Below are 2,324 nucleotides of genomic sequence, written 5' to 3'. Positions count from 1 at the left end.
TTGTACTTTTTAAAAGACTTTGAACTCTTGGTCATTTTCAGGAAGATGAGGAGGAAGGAGGTGAAGGTGAAGATGACGATGATGATGACGACGACGGCTTCTTTGTTCCTCATGGCTACCTTTCAGATGATGAGGGGGCACTGGAAGAGGAGGTATGATGAGGAGCTGCAATATTGTCTCCTTAATCTGAAAGACAGATCTTTTAGATTTTCTTTTTTCAAAATTCTTCCCGTTTGCACCACTATTAACACGCATGTAACCTCCCAGGAGGGTGGAGACCTGGAGAAGCAGAAACTGCGTCAGAAACTGAAAGCGAGGGAGTGGGACGAGCTGATGTCTACCAAGAAGAAGATGAAGGTGCTGGAGCCCGTGGTGAGGGGCTGCGTCTGGAAAGGAGAAGGACCTGGTTTGGATCTCTTCCAGCCTTTTGCTTTGTGTCTGGTCGAGCCTTTACCCAAGGCAGACACCAGCCTCAGCCCAGAGGAGCAGTCACAGAAGTGTCAGAAAGAAGCACAGTGTAAGTGTGTGTCACCTGATTCACTTTGATATTTGGACTAACATTGGGAAAACAGCCTTTAGATAATGCACTACCAGGGACTACTAGTGCCTATTAGCGTGACAGCCATTGGATGACTGACTGTTTGTAGTTTTTGTGGTTTGTCTGGCTCCATCAGCTTTAGTTGCTCTTATCAGCAGGCATTACCATACATTGCCAGAAACTATTTTATTTATTCTGCATCTGTTAAACTGTTTTGCCAGAAGTTCTCTATATGGAAGTGAAGTGTTAGTGCTGCACTAAAGTACAGCAACACAGCACTATTGTTCTTTTTTCTTTTTTTAGTGGAAGGAAACTTAAAGTAAAATAAATTGTGTTGGTGCATTTGCCATCAGTTGCAAGAAAGATTATCATCATTGTATGCATGTTTTTTGTTTTTGTTTTGTTTTTCTCATCTCTAATTCCTGATTCAACAATCGCAAAACCACCGTTGAATGTCTTTATTTTAAGAATTGTTACATATTTAGTCATTCTAGTAAGTGCTACATTAATCCTGACTGTCCCATTTCTCTATAAGTAGGTTTACTTTAAGTTTATCTTGAATTAGTAATAATAAGTTTAAACTAAACTTATTATTAACTTATGATTAATTATCCGGTTTCTGCCAAATGTACCTTTAAAATGTGACCTGCCGAGGAGGTAGTTTTCACCTGCATCTGTTTTTGTCAGCAGGATTAGACAAAAGGTACTGCACTGACCTTGCTGATGGGATGGGCCAGGGAAGAGCCTCTTATATTTTGGGGCAGATCCAGATCATTGACCATGAATAAGAATTATTATTAGTATTATTATTAATTTTCTCTGGAGTCTGGTGTATGTTGTTTGATGTAGACCTAGGCTGAGGTCTGCGCTCTCTTAGCGTCATTCTATTTCTTATTTAAACGTTAATGTTGCTTTACTCTAAAAACTGTGTAATGTTCTTTCTCCCTCAGTACTTGGTCAGCTGCTACCTCTGCTGCATGGCAATCTCAACAGCAGCAAAGTGATCATCACTGAGTTTCAGGAGTTTTGTCGTCAGCAGACCTCATCCTCATCATCACCTCCTGAACTGTCCAGCCCTCAGAGCCCAGCAGAAAACATTCCTACCAGGTGAAACAATATTTGGTCATTCTCAAAATGAAATTTTTAAATGGTAAAAGTAAATACTGTTATCCTAATGATAATCTAATCCTCCTGTACTGACTAAAACAAATGTTTCTCCTCAAACATCTCTTTAATAAGGAGTTTTATTGTAAGACATGTTTGCCTTTCAAATAAGTAGTTTTAACAAACTGCTACATCAAGATTTACAGTTTTTATATTTTACCTCAATTTTTTTTCCTTTCATCAGAATACACCTGAAGCGCCTCATAAGGAACAATGCTGTTTATGAGAAGCGCTCAACTTACAGACGCTGCTGCTGGTATGTGCACACAGAAGTCCTTTCCTCTTTTAGCCAGGAAGCTCTTCCAGTGCCCTGCCAGTGGACCTACCTCACCACAGGAGCTCGGGAAGAGTCCCGTGAAGAACCCCAGGTGGCCACAGGCTCTCAGGGAAACTCTCCCACTACACCTCAGACCTCCTCCACCACGTCTTCATCCTCCAACAAAAGGAAGAGCACAGGCAGCATGTCAATCACCAAGTTCATGAAGAGATGCACTGATCCTGAGCAGGTAGAGAAACGCCCTCAAACAGATCACTTATTTATTTACTGTGACATTTAAGTTTTTTTTGTACCTTAGTTAGTAGGTGATTGATGCCCCTTTTGGCATATTTTCATAGAGATTAT

At 40.7% G+C, this 2,324-nt stretch overlaps 1 protein-coding gene across 1 annotated transcript; it reads left to right on the top strand.

Annotated features, from left to right (window-relative positions):
* Positions 1 to 45: 45 nt before the first annotated feature.
* LOC111653631 (chromatin assembly factor 1 subunit A-like) lies at positions 46 to 2,259 on the top strand (the record flags this gene model as incomplete). Its single annotated transcript, XM_023404259.1, has 4 exons — positions 46 to 152; positions 268 to 517; positions 1,489 to 1,645; positions 1,887 to 2,259. Coding segments are annotated over 4 exons (887 nt in total), but the record flags the coding sequence as incomplete, so codon positions are not given.
* Positions 2,260 to 2,324: the final 65 nt, after the last annotated feature.

This window comes from Seriola lalandi, unplaced genomic scaffold (assembly GCF_002814215.2).
Source record: "Seriola lalandi dorsalis isolate HSWRI2012SDOR001 ecotype SW California unplaced genomic scaffold, Sedor1 jcf7180001974165, whole genome shotgun sequence".
In the NCBI taxonomy this organism is placed as follows: Eukaryota; Metazoa; Chordata; class Actinopteri; order Carangiformes; family Carangidae; genus Seriola; species Seriola lalandi.
This window is presented reverse-complemented; position numbering and strand designations above follow the sequence as displayed.